Here is a 15,303-nt window from a genome sequence, read left to right as displayed (position 1 = left end):
AGCAGTTTTTAATTTTATTGGCAGGACACTTGGTGAGCAATCTCAATCAAAAAACTTCTATCCAAACAAGTCAATGAAATATCCTCTTTATTTTTTCTATTCTCTGTCGAACATATTTTCATTAATTAGATGTTAAACCTCCTAGGTCTTTCTTTTCTCTAATTCTTCCTTATTTAAAGCATCCTGTTCTTGTTTCATGGCTGTTTTAACTTCTCTTATATCTCAGAATTTTAGTAACAGTTTTTTTAATAAAATTTTCTTGTGCTGCTTCCCTGCTTTTATTTCTTCTGAGTTCCTTTCCCACCTCTCAGCTGAATCATTCTGTCTGCTACCTTGGAGGCTTCCTTCAAATGGCCAGTGATCTGTTGTTGTTCATTCATATTTGATTGCTATTCACTAAAAAGACATTGAATACTCTGTGTCTACTGATGGCTTTCCTGCTAGGATAATCTGATTGGGAACTAGCCATTTTATTGGGGATGAGAACAGAGGTTGGGACTGGTGATATCGATTTTCAGTTATTGGATGAGAGATAATAGTTGACGGCCTGAGTATACTTGAGATACCCAGAGACAAATCTATGAGGGAAGATATCTCAGAACCAAACCTTAGGAAACATTGAAGTTTTATTGATAACCTGGGGCCTTCATTTAAGAATTCAAAACATAAGGTGTTATTAAAATCAAGATGATTGTTGGGAGCAATATAATTCTTTTAGATAATAGTTACTTGCAAACTTTAAAACAGCAAAATATTTTTTATTTATTCACGCCTCTAAGAAATATCTCTTGAGCACCTAGCACGTGTCAAGCCCTGTTTAAGTGTTTAAATATAGTCGTGAGATGAGTAGACAGGGGCCTGCTCTTGGCTGGACTCTCATGTCATGTTATCAGCAATAACATGAAACTTTGCCTCTAAAACATGGTGAGAGAGGCATTTTTTCCCTCTGAGAACCTTTACCTTTGTTTTTCTTTGCTTCACAGGATGATTTCTCTCAGACAAAGAAAATTCTTGGCAAGAAAAGAAATTAATGCAGTCAGGATTTATTTAATCACATTCAGACAGACTGATCATTATCATTCAGTCTGTTTTAGGAGGGCACAATAATTCACATTCAATGGCTATCATAATCCCTGTCCCCTCATACATGCCCAGTTAAATAAAAGGAGACATACCACGGCTAGCCATCTGACTTCCCATTTAATAGACACCATAGGGTGGCAGGTCCTTCTGGGTCAGCTGAAGTTAGATAAGGTTTACAAGCAGTGGTTAGTTCTAATGTCCTTTTATGGCACAGCTTTGGTCTTATGGGACTTAAAGGACTCTACCTATGTAATTACTGCCATAACACTACTTTTATAATGTCAAGCAAATTTTATTTAAAAATTGTTAAGGTTGTCTTAGTAATAGCTGTCAAACCACAGCCATTGCCAATTTTACAGCCATATTCAAAGACTGAACACAGTTGAAAAGAGAAATTTGTCCACTGGGCACTTAATGTCCTTCACTGTAGGATGAAAAAACTTCAGAGATAATTTGAAGAAACTCAGGAGATATTATGCAACCTCATTTCAGATTTATGGTATTTTGTGTTAAATTGACTATTTTGCGGTCTGAATATTATTGACATAACTACAGTGAGACTCGGCATTTGATTTTATTACAGCAGCATACAAAGTTGGATTTTCCAGAATGCCAGTTTGGAATTAACTTGACTTGACTACTTGAGAGCTGTACTTAAATAGTACCACACGGCCAAACAACACCGCTGTCTCAAGAGAGATTAACCTTGTAAGAAAGTTATAAAGGTGATTCAAATCCACTTAATCTCACATTAAAAAATGTTAATTGCATTGACAAAGACGTTGCCTCTGATCACTTCATGGCTATATAATTAGAGATCAGGCCATTCAGAGGGACTCTAACTAACTGATAAGCAGTCAGCAAATAGCCCTTGAGATTTCTTCTCCTGTTTTTCACTATGTGATCAGACATAAGGAGATAACATGGAAAAATCAGTGACCTATTTTTGACATGCCTTAAAATTCAGTTTGCTGGTTATTCAGTAATTCAAGATGTTTCATATATGTTTACTTTAATTGTGCAGAGCTTCATGGGGTACAGACTCCAGGGGGCACTAATGGGTATTGAATGTCATCACTTACCAACTTACTGGCTGATTCTCTTATCAACTTACTTTCTAATACTTCTAACTTTACATTTCTCTGCAGATGATTTTGACACAAAATGGTACCTCAAGACATGTCCTTGTAATTTTTGTAATTTGTGTCTGAAAGGGGTTCAGCTTTCTATTTGGCTTGTGATAACAGTAGACTCCAATATGTTTTCTCCCTGTATAATGTCTTTAGTCTTTATTTTATATTTATTTATTTATTTATTTATTTATTTATTTATTTATTTTGAGGACGATTAGCCCTGAGCTAACATCTGTTGCCAATCCTCCTCTTTTTGCTGAGGTAGATTGGCCCTGAGCTAACATCCGTTACTTTATATGGAGGGCATCTGTCACAGCATGGCTTGACAAGCAGTGCATAGGTCTGCACCGGTGATCCAAACCAGCGAACCCTGGGCCACTGAAGCAGAACGTGCGAACTTAACTGCTGTGCCACCAGGCTGGCCCCTAACGTTCTTAGTCTTTAATACTCATGTTTCTGATTCTCAGATTTTCTGGAAATAAATTCTAGCTAAGAGAACTGGAAAACAACCCTTAGAAAAAATTCTTTTCCACTTAACTAAACATTAGGCAAACATGCAGTTTTTAATGTATTATTTTTTGTAGGCAGTTATAATTGCAAAGTAGAAGGTGAGCTTAGTATAATTAGAAAACAATTGGAATAATGAATAATACAATTTAGAGATAATTGCTGGAATGAGTGTTATGGAAATTCTTAGAATAATACTATAAAAGTTGTGACCAAACTTCAATGTATTAGTAAATTTTGGTGTTAGTTTGTTGGAAGGCACAACCTAAGATACTCAGGTATAAAACCCGTCTTAATGTGTCATGTATATGCAAATGACTTTGACCTAGCTTGTTCTTTGCATCACCCATTATTTTTCTATCAGTTGAATTACATTTTCCACCATGAGCCAGTATTAGGCTTCGAAAAATTCTATACCACATACTCTCCTGTGGTTGTCCAGTTGCTAAGCTACTCGACTCTGCTTGAGGGCAGAAGGGAATAGAGGAGGTCCATTTCAAAGTTCTCCATCCCTGTTGAGTTCATCAGAACAGCAGCAGGGGGTCCTATATGTTGTTTCTTCTTGAAATTATAAATCAGGTGCTTCCATTTCTCTCCGTGAGAAACAATGGGGCTTAGAACACGTACAATAAACACAAAATCCTCATGGATTTTCTGTCGGTGTCCCCTAAATGAAAAGACAACTTTACTTTTGTGACAAGTCTAACGTAAAGTTTACCTTTCTCATGAATTATACTCAGATGTTGGGATTTTGTGACTGGTAGCATGTTAAAGGAAGCATACAAAAACTTTGCCTGAAAATTTTCATGTGTGTTTTAATGGAACTAGTCTCACATACTGCTATGTAACTTATTCTATGGTCAGCATCATGCCATAAAAATTTTCCATGGTAGATAGATATCTTGAACATTCCACTGACTTAGTAGTTTTTCAGTGTGTATGAATTTGTCACAATTTATCCTAAAATCCTCAATTTTTCAATACTGCCAACATTACTATAACTATCCTATGTAGTTCTTATTTTTTGTTGCAGTTATCAATTATCAAAGTTATTGTTCTGTATTGTTTGTATTGCAGAGTGTTTACAAGAAATGATTATTTTGGCTCTTCCCCAATCCTCACACTTTCCTTCTTTTTCTTATTGACTACTAATATTGGCATGTCCATCTTGTTCTTGATTGTAATCGGCATGCGTTTAGTCTGTTACCTTTTAAAATAATTTTTGCATTTAATTTCTGATAAATATCTTCATCATGCTTAGGAAGTTTCTTTTGATTCCTTCTTTATTTAGATTTTTTTTTAAATCTAAGAGGTTTTCTCTATCTGATATGATCATATTTATTTTTCTTTTCCCCTCTATTTTAAAAGTAGCCCCCTTTTTCTTATTAATTAAGATGAATTTGACTTCAAGTAACAGAAATCTGATAATAATGGATTAAGCATAAGGGGTTTATTTTTCTCATATTTACCATTTCTGTGATGAAAGGAGCAACACACACACACACACACACACAAACCATATCCATACTTTACCTATCAATCTGTTCCCATTTGCTAAATGGGAACTTGAGAAACTTTCTAGACTTTTCTTCTTCACCATTCACTTCTGATTGGTCACTCAGTTGTGATATCACTTCATTCTGTCCCCTCTTCCATATCCCCAGAACCGCTGGGTCAGTCTAAGCTGAAATAATTTCTTACAATAACCGTTTGACCTAATTTACTACTTCATGTTTCTCTTCTAATTCATCTTTCACAGATCTGCCAACACGATCTTTTTCCTATGCTTATTAAAAATGTTGCTTCCTTACTTAAAATCCTTCAACCACTCTCTGTCACTCTCAGGGCAGAGCTCACTGTCCTTGACATGGCATTCAAGGCCCTTCATGTTCTTGCCACTCACTCTCTGACTAGCTTCAACTCTCACCACTTTTCTGAAGAAACTAAGTTGCTGGCTGTTCACCAGCTACCAAGCTGGAAGCCTGGTATAGAGGAAGCTGTATTAACATGCACTGAATGAAGGAGTGGAGGAGGGAAAGACTTCTTTCAGCTCACTCATCCATATGCCAGGTCATAGTACGATACCTCCATTAAAATCAGAGAGGGCAGGAAGGGTCTCCTGACACATCATTTCTCAATGTCAAGTGATATCAACGATGACTTAGCTCTCTTTTAACACTGAGTTATTGCAGCTTTTAGATGAATTGGATGAACATCCCCAAGTGATAGCAAAGAAAAAGTCAGTCCCACTTTCTATGCTAATGACTCATTTTTACCATTAACACTTCGAGCACTCATAAAGAAATACTGATCCTGTTGCCTATTTACTGCTACAAACAAAAGCTAACTGTCAACTATGCCGGCACCAAAATAGTAGTTTAGAGCACATGGTGTTCAGCTTTCAAAAGGATAACACCCAATCATTCCATCCAACATGAAGATTTGTTCTGTTTTCAAGGGGGCACACGTAGCTGCTCATTGATTCTGACAACCTAAAATCTTTAGAAGCGACCTTTTTTCAAATAGATTTTCATAGATTATTTCTGATTTCGGCATTAAATAACACTCCATGGTAAAGTTCTGTTCGCCGTGTTTTATGGCTTGGAATTTTGGGGTCTCAGAGTACAGACACTTGAGCACATGCAGGTCTGTGTTTTAAAGAAAATTTTGATCCCTACTGTCAAACTCACTGTGAAGAGATTCAGTTGTCTTCCTTCTGAATACCAGTGACTGTTGGCTTTATTGCAGTAAAATATGGCTCTTGCAACTTATGCGTTTGCTTTATAAATATAGATCTTTATTTAGTTAATAAAATCATATACTTCCATTCTATACTCTTAACATATGTTATTTGAAGTGGTTTATTTCCCTTAAAGGTTTCTTGCTAAATATATTTCAGTTTTTGTACCACTGTATTCACATGTTTAGGTTGGGTTTGAAACTAAAGTCCTGAGTGATTAAATAGAGCCATATGGCCAGATAAATAGTGTCAACTCCCTATGGATTTCATCTTTCTTTTCCTTGACTTCCCTTTCTACATCAATAAGTAGCAATGTTGGACTTGCCTGTGATTTGGAGACATGTGCTAATAAAAATTTAAACCGTGATTTTTCCTGTATCAGATCATTATCAAAAAAGGAAAAACCTAGACAGGGAATTGAAGTGTTTAGAGATATGTAGAACTTCTTGTTTTATATTTCTCATGGATGGTAAAATTCTTATAGACAGAGATTTATTTTTCCCTAGCTTTATGTAGAGGAGTGCTAGAATGCAGATTAGCAGTGCTAGGTACAAATTAACCACAAAAGAATAAGGGATGGAAACACTAAAACAGAATAGTAGAGAAATAAAGAAATGTACAAGTTAAGTAAAGAAAAAATGGGCAGATATCTGGAACACTTAGGAGAACATAGTTGGAAGTGGCCCTAGAAAATTATGTATGACAGTAAATAATTTACAATGATTAATAATGTCAGTATTTTTTATTTAAAAAAAAAATCAGGTAGACAGTTTTCCAAACGTGAAGTGAAAACGTACGTGGAAGTTTTGGGTCCTTGTCAAATGGTAGCCTAAGTGGAAAAACTTAGATAACTCTTATGTGTGAGACCATAATTTTTTTTGTTTTTTTCTAGCATTCTTGATGGAATATTAGTATTTGTTTCCTTTTTGAAATTTTCCATCAGTTTCAACTTTTGGTTTTCCCACTCTGAGCCATTGTAAAAAATTGATCATTTTTATCTCTTTCCTTGTTTCTGTGGAATTCAGTTTTCAGATTTTTTATTACAGGGTCCACGCGATTTAGCTCTGGAATTCACTGAAGAATCAATTTAATATGTTTCTTTCCAAAAGGTTGTATGGTTTTATATAAAAACTGTAGCACTTTCTGTGTTCCTGGATACTTTATTTTATTCAGTTGTATTGAATTCATAAGGCCTTATCAAGACATCATTGAGATACAGAGTTAGGTACCTATGTACCAGAAATAAACCACTTATTTCCTATGCTTTTTCTGTAATGTCCTTAAATCATGTACAACATTCATTTCATTTTATTGCTTTTTGTTTTTTTTCCCTAAGAACGACCCACATTTCTCAGGAGGCCAATTAACCAGGTGGTGCTGGAGGAAGACGCTGTAGAATTTCGTTGTCAGGTCCAGGGAGATCCCCAACCAACCGTGCGGTGGAAAAAAGATGATGCAGACTTGCCAAGAGGAAGGTAAGAACATCATATGGATGGGAAATTGTTAGCAACCATTGAGTAATTAGAAAAGAAAAAGACCATCAATTGCACCACCAAACACTCATATCTTAGTGTATTATTTTCGCACGTATGATTTTTGCATACACAAGCCACATATTTACTGTTCTATATACTGAAATCCCCCAGACTTTTGATGCCATTCTTTCATTGAATTTTCACATAAATGCCTGATGCTCCACTCCATCCAATATCCCCAAATATCAAATATGCTTTCTTTCTCATGGCCCCTTCTAAATTTGGCATTCTGTTCCTGCCGAACTCTTGACTACTCTCCCCAATTACCTCTTTCTACTACTGCTCTGTCGCCATGATGCTTCACTCCACGCTGGATATTGTCTGCTCTCCGTTATTGCCCAGAAAACCACTAACAAAAGGCTGCTGAGTGTAGCTGATTTCAAAGTCTAGAGTAAAGGGGAGATCTTGCTCAACACAATACTAAGGCAGCAAGTAGTTGTCATCAGTGTCCGCATAGGGAATTTCTCATGTAGGGACCTCCTGTCACTTTCTCACTTGCTGTATCTTCATGGAGTCCTTCTTCTCCATCTCTTTTTTATTCATCCTATCACCAAACCCCAAAACCTAATCTCTCAACTCTCTCAGGCAAGTCCAAAAATGCTTGTTGTCTTTTATAAAAATAAACAACATTTTTGTTGTCTGAAACTTCCCAAGAACTTGCCCTTTATGATCAAATAAATCATTCAAGTGTTTTTTTCAATATAATGAGCAAGTCTAGCTTTCAGATTTGTTTTGCCTTAGTCCTACCTTCTGAAACTGCAGCCATCACACCTACTACAGTCATCATCTGTGTAAAATTTCACATCCTGCTTATTGTCTAATTTTTTTTTCCTGAAAAGAAATTAAGTTTCGTTCAACTGACTTAAATTGAATATGCTTTCACAGAAGTCAATTGCCTTTTTTTTTTTTTTGAGGAAGATTAGCCTGAGCTAACATCTGATTCCAATCCTCCTCTTTTTGCTGAGTAAGATTGTCCCAATTAACATCTGTGCCCATCTTCCTCTACTTTATATGTGGGATGCCTGCGACAGCATAGCTTGATAAGTGGTGCGTAGGTCCACGTCCGGGGTCCAGGCCTGTGAACGCCGGGCTGCTAAAGCAGAGCATGTGAATTTAACTGCGATGCCACCAGGCTGGCCCCAGAAGACAATTGCCTTTTATGTGATTTTGCCTGCAGCGCTATCAATACTTTCTTGAATTTATACATTCATCTCAAAAATCTCACTTTTATATGTTCCTAGCTTTATGATACTCTGCTGTCTAAAGTCATTTCATCAACAGCGGTTGTTTCAAATGGACCAAACATTTTAAATAGTCAGTGAGAGGTTCTTTGCAATCTAGAGGAATAAGATAAGTGAAAATTGTAATTCGGTTAATTTTTCAGCCTAAATAGTAGGGAAAGTCACCTCTGTGTTTCTTTTGTCACTTTGGTGTCAGACCTCTAGTTTTAAAGGAATGTTGTTGTCAGGAGAAGTTTGTGGATGTGAGGCTCCTCAAGGCTTCTCAGTGGAGAAGCAGGTGCAAAAGCAAGAAGAGGGATTGGGACTGAGTCGTTGGTGTCCATCCTCCATGTATAGTCAATACTTCCCTTAAATTTCACAGCATTTAATGTATAATTTTAACATTTTGATGGGAGATTAAGAAGTTAATTATATGGTAATATTTAGCCTAAATTGTATGGTAATATTTAGCCTAGTGTAGCCAAGGATTAATTTTCAATTATTAGAAGTAATTAGCCTTGTCCATTAAAAAAAAACAACTTTCACTTTGGAATAATTTTGGATTTATAGAAAAGTTACAAAGATAGTATAGAAAATTCCCGTATATCCTATACCCAGTTTCCCCTATTGTTAACGTCTTACGTTACTATGAAACATTTGTCACTCCTAAAGAGCGGATGCTGATACATAACAATTAAAGCTTATACATTATTTTGGTCTCACCAGTTTTTCCATTAATGTCTTCCTCCTGTTCCAGGGTTCACTCTAGGGCATTTACTTGGTTGGATATTATAGGGTGTTTCATGTAGTTGTCATATTCCCCAGTCCTCCTCTGGTCTACGACAGGTTCTCAGTCTTTCCTTGTTTTTGTGACTGACAGTTTTAAGGGATCCTGGCCAGGTATCCTAAAGAATGTTCCCCAAACCTGGATTTGCCTAGTGTTTTCCCATGATAGGGCTTGGTTTGTGGGATTTTAAGAGGAAAGCCACAGAGAGTGCCCTTTTGGTCACACGATATCAGGGGTTACATGATATGCACATAACATCCCTGGTAATCCTGCCATTTTTAATCATTAAACAATATCCATTTGATAAAAATATCAAAAATAGAAAGTTGTAAGCATGTGTTGCTTTTCAGTGGGTCTATGTCTTTGAATTAAGGTAAAAGAAAACTTAAGCCCGGTTTGATTTGTTCCCAGATTGCTCTAGGGGTTAGGTCATAAACCTGACATCTTTAGTCGCTACAATATTCTCCAAAACTTGCCAAATGCATTTGCTTCAAAGTTCAAATAATACATACAAGTCAAACAACAGCATAAAACTACATGTTTAGATTGTATGATATAAAGGCCCGTAAAGACAAGGTGGAAATTTTAAGAAATCTTACCTCCCCTAACTTCCCTGAAAAGATTTTCATAGGTTTGGCCTCTTTCCTCCTATTACCAGCATGATACTACCACAAGGCTTTGTGTGACCAGCCTAATATTTTTAAAGTATTAAGCAAATGGAAATGCTGTGTAAGCTTTAAATTGTATGTTAGAAAGGCTTAAAACTGGGATCAGTGCAATATAGAAAATGAGGTCATTATTTTTATCATGATAGAAGCCATGTACTTTTTCTTGAATTCTCAACCTTTCAGTGGTATTTCAAAAAAGCTTATTCATTCTTAGATTTGTCTGCATTAGCATAAGCTTCATTTATGCACAATGAGGGGGAAAGAGACCTCTTTACTTGGTGAGAAATAACAGTGATGACTTTTAGCCAACCATAGCCTAAATCAACAACGTTGATTCTATTACATTATTTAGGTCTCAGACTAGGGAGATGGCCATTGTTCTTGTGTAAGCAATTGTGCGGAGTGGTGTGGAGGATGACATTTCTTTGGCTTAACATTTAATGCAGTTTGAATAAGGTTTGTGTAGTGGTTCATGCTTAACACATTTATAGTAAAGCTTTGTAGGGCAGCTGCATAGCCTGTAATTACTATGTAAGTAATATGTGACTATTTTTCTTTTGGAGACAAGAAAACCTTTTCAATTCAAGTTTAAATTTATGAAATGCAATGATAGCTATTTAAACCTTAAACGCCGAAGAAGCTATCTGTGCCAACCTTTCAGTAACCAGAGATGAATTAAGGCAGTATTTTTTCCTTTACTGTGAAAATATTTTTTGAGTACCCGTGTGCCTCTCTGATTTAGCCTTAAACTCCTGACCTTTCTTAGTAACTGTCTTTAATGAAATTACAACATACACTTGATGACTTGTGTTAAACACATTTTTTGATTAGATGAATGTTTTGGTGAGGTTGGAAAAGTAGCAATTCCCAAGTCTAACAATAACTCTGCTGCCCAACCAGGGAAAAGTTATTTACTTGGACTTTTTCCATATGACAAAGGGACAAAATAAGAAGGAGCCTTCATTTCAGACATTCTACTGTCAATTGTTAATTGCTTGCAGATACTTCTGAAGATACTACTATTTCACAATTGAAGATTGCAGGAAGAAAAACAAAGTCATTGCTTTTTTTGTGACTTTCAAGTATCAATATTTTTTTTCCCAGCAGTTCTCAATATCTATGTGCTCAAATAAATCAACACTAACTCATCTATTAAGGGCAAGAATTTTACAAACCAGTATGAAAATAAAATGGGTAGGGGGAACAAAATGAGGAGATAAGGGGAAAGATGTTTTATAGTTCATAATGATTGTTTTTCAAAAGCACATGTTTTTAAAGCATAATTTAAATTATAGAAAACGCACTTTTAGATTTACCTACATTTATTATGTGCCTAGTATATTTATAATGCTCACTGATAGTCTGTAGAAAGTAGTCATTTTAGGCAAGGTAAATATGCTGTTATTGATTCTTTACTTTTTATTTTATGTTAACCAGATTGAGTGATGTAGGAAAGTATTTACATACTGAATAAATTGAAGAAAGTTAAAACTGAAGAAATCCTAAGTTCTTCCTTGGGTGTTACATCATTTTTTTCTCAGGCAAACCTAGCACTTTTTGCTAATTAGTGCTCTTTTGATGATCAAATGCCCTCAACACATCTTTTCACAAAGTGCTTCGTGTGATCGAAGTTGCCAGTATTTATAATATCTAGGGCAATTCTTCCTCTTATGTTCTTTCATAACATGGGGTTATTGTATATTTTTGTTATACCAAAAAGATATATATTCTGAAGCTCTATGAAAAACATCATGTATTAATATAAAAGCAACAGAATATTATAATTTATAACCAAAGAAATAAAAATGAAATTGAAATATACTAACACTACAATGTTCTGTTCAATCTAATATTAGGGAGCAGAATAAAAATAGCCCTTCTCAGAATCTGGATAAGAAGTAGTGTGATTTCTTATCTGAGTTTGTCTGTACAGTTTGTATTTCAGTTAATTATTAGCAGTCTTTTAAAGGACTGTAAATAGGAGATTTAACATCCTTCATCAGTCATATAATTTTCAGTATATCACCATTAGTTAGTCCACGATAATTTTTATTCCATTTTTATTTATTTTCTAAACTAACTCTAAAGTGACACTAACTTCCTCAATAAGGATCTAGAGTAGAGAAAGGAATGCTCATAAAAGCTTGTCAGAGAAAATTAGAAATAAAATATGCCATTTACATTCTTATGTATGCCTGAGAATTCTAAATGCAGTTGATGGCTTGCACATAGAGGATATAATTCATGAATATTTCATAAAAATAGGAGAAAGACTAGAGAAAAAGAATTTCAAGATACATTGTGCAAAATCCATCAGTTTTTCTGAACTTACTGACAAATTCCTTTTTCTAAAGTGCAAGTCTATTTTAAGAGAGACTGTTAGAGTTCTTAGTTCCATGAAATGTGAGATTCACATAAATACGTGACTCCTTATGAAAAGGAATGGAATAGAACCACTTATAATTCCCCTTTTTTTGTGGCATTTTTCCGCTAAGTGGCTTTTTCCACTTAGCCCTGGGCAATGTTCTTATATTAATTGTTCGGAAGCTCCATTGTTTAGAGCATGTGCTCCTGGGATGCAGAGATGCTGATCAGGTGCTCAGCCATCCTGCTGAGAAGATCGGCCTTCTTCACATACAGTGTGAGCTTCAAGGACATGTAGTAATTTGGGCTTCTGGTAAATAACCACGCTGATTAGGTTGGCTGGTGAAGATTGGTCAATTAAAATGGTTTTTGAAAAAGGAGGAAAAAAACTGAAAGGAGGAGAAAAGCCATGTATATAAAACATTGTACGTGGCATCTGAAAAGTGAATTGATACTGAAGATTCAGAAATATAAAGAAAAGTGTAAATGAATATTCTGTGATTTTTCAGCTATAGAGATGTCTTAGCCATTTCTGTCTGAAAAAATTAGAACCTCATGGACAATTACTCCAGGTTCTTTTATACAGCTACCAACAGCATAAAGAATATTTAGGCCATTGTCAGGGGTGGTAGACTTTAGGCTTGTTCTGACACTGATCGTTTATCAGTTTAGTTATACTCCCATGTTCTGGAAATCATGTTCGACAGATTTCTCTACCACTAACTAGGAGTGTGACCTTGAACAAGCTATTTAAAGTCTGTGTTTTACATCCTGAAAATATAGACTAGTGATGCTGTGGGACTAATGATTAACCTATACTTTGACTCATTTGTACAGGGTGAGTAATTATGCCATCCATTCTAACCCAAAGAGTTATTAAAATGATATAACTAATTCAAAACACTGTACAATGGCTGCACATAACAGGTGCCCTAGTTTTATAAATGCAACTGATTGGTGGTATTTATTAGTTATATAGACAAATACATGGAAAAAAATAGTTAATGCTGAAAAATTTAAAATTTCTAATTCTTATAGAATAGTTACACATTCTCCTTTCTTTAGCCAATTGATTTCCATAGAAACATATAAAATACTATAGATGTCACTTTTGCTTTTAAATCATATAGATTTATTTATACATTTTGCCAGCCAGTTTGCCAAACCCAAAAGTTGTCACGCATTTTTCTACCTCTGTGGGATTGTGCATGGTCCAGATATTGTTCCCTCTTCCTAATGCAATAAGACATCTGGGTTGCGACCTTCAAATTTTACACATTCTACTGTATCATTTGTCTGCTAGTAATAAGAAAACCACTTTTATAAGAAGATGATGTAACGATAAACCCAAATATTTTTGGAGAACTTCCTATTTGCCATGCAATCTTCTAAGTGTTTTTTTGCCTACGTTAATTCCATTGTTTTAAAGGACAGTGTTCCGGTGTAATGTTACTCCCATTTGAGGTATGTGGAAACAGAAGCTTAAAGAAGTTAAGTTTTCTAAGTCTGCACTAATATGTGTTAGGACTAGGACTTGAGTTAGAATCTGTTGAACATGAAACCTGTACTTTCAACTAATGGGCTCCACAATTAGGTGGTTATTAATTGTTGATGAACTTGAGTCACTTACAAATTTTGTATTTTGGATAAAATTATAGATGATCAGTTAGAAAAACTATATTATGAATAACTTTATAGGACTACTATATAGCATTACTGTTAAGGGTAATTTTTAGACCAATTTCTTAAGCCACGTATGAAATGTCCTGCTGTTTTGAAAATCTACACTTGGACCAGGTCAAGGTTACCTTCTTGGAAGCTGAAGATATAGATTTTGTTTACGAACAGGATTAATTAGCAACTTTCAGCAGGATGCCAAAATGGTATTTTTTCTGTGTTTTCATCAAATAGGTGCTGATAGTTGCTGTTATCACCAAACTAATTGCCACCTAGGGTGGGGAGTGTAAGTGGCTTCGTCCTGTGACCACATTGGCCCATCTGTTGAGAATCTCAGCTCAGAGACAATGCAAGAACTGGCATCCAATTTGGGCTCTGGCCTGTGGTCAACTAACAAGCTGGGGCACACTTGGAATATGAAATGCCTTGAAGTCAGAGATGCTCTGCTGTCCATTAATTGGCAGCTCTTGCATTGTGTGTGAGCAGAGCCAAGACCAGGTGCCAGTTTGCAGAGCAAAAGGATCTGCCTGAGTGCCACCTGTCATTGGCATGTGGGTATTGGCCAACTAGGAGCCACAGCAGGTGTGCTTCTTCCATCAAAGTGTGGCATGTTAGAGCGTTCAGCTGGGCTGAAGTCGACACTAGGGCAACATTTTACTTTAGCCCAAACTGTAGGACAAGCCAAAGACTTACCAGGAGATAGTCACCACAGCACACTGTATCCCACAGGCGTCTATACTGGATATTTACCATTAGAGTTGCTCTCTCTCATACCTAGATTCTTATCTTGACTATAAACAAAGTGTATAAAAGGAAAAGTTATTTAATTGACTACCTTACCCCAAATCCTTGCCTTCATAAGACAGTTTGTGATTAGAATCACTTAGATAATTTTTAATCACCCGAGGAGTTTTCCTTAAGATATATTTCTGATTGAATTGTGTTGTTATTCTTATTAAGTTGAATTGTGATGTGGAGCTGCCAGGTAAACCAGAATTCCCAGCTCTGCCAGAAGTCGTCATGTTATTTTCAACAATATATGTAAAATGTCTGAGCACCAGAGTCCACATCGGCAAAAGGTGTAAGTTGGGATGGATACCTTCTTGTCTCCTTTAAATTCTGAAATGGTACGATTCCATAAATGGCAACAACTCAAAACAACTTGAAAAGTAAGATAATACCTTTTTTATAGGAAAAAAACCCCAGAAATTTGAAATGGATGGGCCTAAATAGGAAAAGTAAAATTACCCATATGCCCATTACCAATGACTACTTTTTATGTTTTACATATATCTTCTCAGATTTCTATGTGTGTATGGGCATATTTTTAAATTCAATTTTTTTTTTTTTTGAGGAAGATTAGCCTGGAGCTAACATCCATGCCCATCTTCCTCTACTTTATATATTGGACGCCTGCCACAGCGTGGCTTGAGCGGTGCTTATGTCCACACCCAGGATCTAAACTGGCGAATTCCAGGCCACCAAAGTAGAATGTGCGAACTTAACTGCTGTGCCACTGGGCTGGCCCATAATTCAAAATTTTTCTTAACTCTGAATGTTTATTTAGGTTTTTACAGGAAAAGCTTAGT

The 15,303-nt window shown here is 35.8% G+C and overlaps 1 protein-coding gene across 19 annotated transcripts in view; it reads left to right on the top strand.

Moving 5' to 3' along the window:
• Window positions 1-15,303, top strand: part of ROBO2 (roundabout guidance receptor 2) — a 1,206,434-nt gene that overhangs the window by 1,048,552 nt on the left and 142,579 nt on the right. For all 19 annotated transcript variants that reach the window (XM_070488704.1, XM_070488697.1, XM_070488701.1 and 16 more), the window contains exon 5: window positions 6,800-6,938. In XM_070488704.1, the coding sequence (XP_070344805.1) occupies window positions 6,800-6,938 (139 nt within the window). The remainder of the gene's footprint in view (window positions 1-6,799; window positions 6,939-15,303) is intronic.

The sequence above is a fragment of the Equus asinus genome, chromosome 18 (assembly GCF_041296235.1).
Source record: "Equus asinus isolate D_3611 breed Donkey chromosome 18, EquAss-T2T_v2, whole genome shotgun sequence".
Classification (NCBI taxonomy): domain Eukaryota; kingdom Metazoa; phylum Chordata; class Mammalia; order Perissodactyla; family Equidae; genus Equus; species Equus asinus.
Note: the sequence above shows the minus strand (reverse complement) of the source record. Positions and strands in the feature narration are given on the sequence as shown.